Source organism: Pocillopora damicornis, chromosome 9, assembly GCF_964200805.1.
Source record: "Pocillopora damicornis chromosome 9, jaPocDami1.2, whole genome shotgun sequence".
NCBI classification, from domain to species: domain Eukaryota; kingdom Metazoa; phylum Cnidaria; class Anthozoa; order Scleractinia; family Pocilloporidae; genus Pocillopora; species Pocillopora damicornis.
Window position 1 is genome coordinate 20221637 of NC_142678.1, and position 4078 is coordinate 20225714.

General features: G+C 36.1%; 1 protein-coding gene across 1 annotated transcript; it reads left to right on the forward strand.

Annotated features, from left to right (window-relative positions):
- The first annotated feature begins 2688 nt into the window (after positions 1-2688).
- Positions 2689-3687, forward strand: LOC149040574 (adenosine receptor A3-like). Its single transcript, XM_089182486.1, has one exon. It carries the CDS (start codon positions 2689-2691, stop codon positions 3592-3594), a length of 906 nt encoding a protein of 301 aa, XP_089038612.1. The 3' UTR covers positions 3595-3687.
- Positions 3688-4078: the final 391 nt, after the last annotated feature.

The window sequence follows — 4078 nt, forward strand, 5'->3', positions numbered from 1 at the left end:
CAAAAAATTACACCGTCGAATTTATGACGGTACTCTTGAAGTTCTGTTCAGTAGGTTTGCTTTACTTAGGACCTAACTTGCAAGAAAATAAAGTCTTTAATTAAGAAATTACTACATTAACATGATAAAGTTGGTGATTAAGTGTTGACTGTAAGAAAACCTGCACGGGCCTGTTGACTAATTATTTTAGCTTTATACCTTATCCCTACAAACTGGGTCTCATTCGCACTCTTGTTGATAGAGCCTACAAGATCAACAACACATGGTTGGGTTTCCACGAAGACATCTAGAAACTCACTGAAATCCTTAAAAAGAATTTTTTTCCAGCCAATCTGGTTCAAGGGTTGTCAATCGGTACCTCACACTCACCGTGATGAGTGCGATCCCCCGGTCTCCGTTTCAGACACTACTACAAACTTTTATTTTAAATTACCTTACATTGGCTCTTTTTCTTTTGTCACGCAAAAAAGGGTTCGCCAATTTGCTAAGTGTTATTGTAACAACATCGATGTAAAGTTCAGTTGCAGTCAAAACGTCTTACGACATCTATAGATGACATATGTCACACATTTGGAAAGCTAATTTCGAGTCTTGATAGTCATGTGTTTATTCTCTATCTCTATTCCTTGGCTTGTTGTTTTCTTATTCATTCTGAAAACCGCCTTCGGTCAAATTTTTAGAGGATCGAGGTACTTCGTTATTAGTGAGGTATGTTAGTAAAATTTAATTCGTTTACAAACTCTAGTTTTGGGGAGAGGAGGTAAAGCGAGTTAAAATGGGTGGAGAGAAGTTATGGAAAATCCTCTGTAAGCCTGTGGAAAATTTAGAATTTTGGTTTTGTTTCCTTCTTTTAATGCTTATGAAACGGTTGAGGATTTTGAGACCTTGCGAAAAGCTTGTTCCTTCGTTACACGTTCAATAATAATAATAACAACAATAATAATAATGACAATCTTTAATGAGGAAACTTTTTCACTATAAAGTGGTTTACAAAAAGGACCTCAAAAATTAAAAATTAAAAATTTACAATGAATAAACATGCTAAAAGATGCTACTAAAAACTAATGTATCTTATGTGTAATACAAAACTTAAATCAATGAATTAAAAATCTGACGCTTCAAAATATTTACATCATCAGAGGCTCGTATAGTTTTGTCCAGCAAGTTAAAATCACTTACAGCATGATAGCCAGTTCTTTGTTTGCCCCAGTTTCTTTTAACGGATGGAATTTTGAGGTTTGCTTTATTTCTTGTGTTGTAACTATGCTGTTCTTGCTGAGTGACTAATGTTAGTTCGTGATGCGTGAGACCATTAAGACATTTATATACATGTACGCATCGGCGCTGGAAGCGCCTTTTTTCTAGTGTTAACCACTTCAGTGTAGTTAACGCATCAGACGCAGAGGAATACAGTGGTCGATCTAATATTATTTTAGCCGCCTTATTTTGAAGCACTTGCAAACTAGACATTATTGTTCGTGACGAGACGATGAAAAGATCTTCCTGTTTCATTACCGAGTAGTACATTTATCATGTTGAAGAGAGGACTTGATCTCCTCTTGCCATCTTTGTTATCGTATTACAGCATGTGGAAAAGTTTTTAGAATGTTGGATTGTTTCTCTTGATGCCTATAAATGATGATGCTTACCTCCCTTACTTCTGCTTCAATGATATAATTTTTCCCGTGAAAACCAAAAGCTTTCAAACCATCATTCAAGGATTTTAGAAACTATTTCTTTCCACTCGTTTGATGTGCTTATGTTGATTCTCTATATTTAGCTGTTTTGTAGTTGGATTTACGACGATACAGGACTTTAAACACACTAAAAATGGCGAAGTTCAGGCGGATACTATTATCTGTAATGCCTGTTTAGCTGCTCTAAAAACGTCGTTTTCCTTTCAGCTATTATCTGTCAATCATTCGGAAAAACTAAATTGGAGTTCTAAAAGTGATAAGTTTAGTCTGCATTGCACTCTTCCTCAGCATGCTGCTTTCTTTTCCATTTGAAAACTGCCCTTTCTGCATTTGACTTAAACTCCATTCGTTAAAGGATAGAAACACTTTCGCTATCAGTGAGGCACGTTCAAAATATTCTTAAGATATCTTTCTCGTCCCGGGGACGTTACCTTTTTCACGCTTGTTGCTTATGATATTGACAAAGGAAGAAATTTATCCAAAGCAAGAAAGGACAATGATTAAACTTCTGAGTGTGGCAAATAAAACATAAGAGATGTTTTTGCTGTTAAAAATGTTATTTATATTTCACCGTACCTACAGTTAATTTTTTAAGGCGGCATCAACAACAACCGTATTTCTAATAGCAGCTCTGAGGAGAGGAGCAGGTCATTCTGCTGTATTTCCGGAAGATTTATAAATGTTTTTGTTGTCTTCTTTTTTTGGAGGCTGTAAGTTTTCTTCTGAGAAAGCAATTCGTTTTCATCGAAAAAAAAAAAAAAAAGGAAGAGGCTGATCATGATTAAATTTCCGGATATGAATCTCGCATAAAGAAACATGAGGATTAGTTTAAGTCGACGGTCGAAACTTAGTTGGTCAAAACACGTCAAAAAAACATGAGAACCAATATTTGATATATTTCTTTATTGAGAATATTGAAGTCATATTTCATTTTATCTCAAATTGCACTGTTTTCTGTTATTTTCATAGCAGCTAACAGAGCTCAGAGGAAATGCAGTCTTTTTACTCAGCTTCGCAGTGTATTCCATGGCTTGTGGTCCTCATCATCGAATGTCTGGCCATTGTCATCCTTAATATCATCACCATTGTTGTCTTTGTGAAGAAGAAGCATCAGCTACAGCGGCGGAGTACATATTTGATCATCCACCTGGCGATGGTCGATCTCTTAGTGGGCGCAGTCTCTGGGCCGCTACAGATTAAATACAGAATGGCGTTGTACTCTCCGCTTTGGAAGTTCAGACGAGATACTTTTTGGTCTAATCGTTTAACTTTTGCATTTGCACATTTATTCTCGTTCGCCTCCCTTACAAATCTTATTGCCATTTCCTTAGAACGGCTACACGCAACATTTTGTCCATTCAGGCATCGCTTTGTGAGGAAATGGGTTTATAGAGTCATAATTATTGTCATTTGGTTAATACCTATTTGTAGAGAAGTCGCTCAAATTTTCTTATGGGAAATTGCTGATCTACTGGTAATTAATACTTACTTGTATCTCCCATTTTATACAGTTTCTCTGTTTGTTATCTGCGTATCTTACATCCTCATTACTATCAAAGTACGATGTAGTCGTCATCCTCAATTCCATTCTAGATCCAGAAGAGAAAAAAAACTGACAGGTACAGCGCTTATCGTCTCACTTGTATCGTTACTTTGCTTTCTACCAGCGATGATATATGGAGCATGTCTTGTCATTTCCTTCACTTGTTTCATAAATGTTCATATTTATATAGCTGTGTTAGTTCTATTCTTAGCTAACTCACTTGTAAATCCTATAATTTACGCTCTTCGGATGCCAGGATTCAGAGAAGGTTTATTACAACTAGTGTACAGGGTCCCAGACCTTTCTCGTATCGCCCCGGCAAACCTGCCACTTCGAAACCTTATTAGAGCGTAGATTGATGGTAGGAAAAGGACGTAAAGACAGCAGAGTGGCAATAATTCTTAATAAAGAGACCACAACTTTTAGTTTGCAAGACATGTTTCGACATTCTTATGTCATCTTCAGTTGTAAATGCGATTTTAACGGTTGTACATTTGAATTTATATGAAATTACGTTACAAATTACGTATTGTTTACGTACGATTTGAATATTAAATACGAAAAAACGTGACAAAGCACGTGCTAGATGGGGAAAGAAGGAGAAAAGAAAAATAATGATAATCATAAGAAAAATTATTATGATAACAGAATCAAAAGGAAAGAGACAGCTCTAGATGCTTCAATTGCTGATTAAGGATGGGTTTGTCCCACTTAATATGCAATGCCTCTTTGATCTTAATTTCGTATTTCGAAGCGGCAGAATCTAAAATGGTGAAACATTCTGTACCACAAGAGTCGAGACAGGCCTTTGATGATTGTAGGTGCTTGTAAATGTGTG

Coding starts and splice junctions, on each gene's coding strand:
- LOC149040574 (XM_089182486.1), top strand. CDS start 2,689: ATGCAGTCTTTTTACTCAGCTTCGCAGTGTATTCCATGGCTTGTGGTC.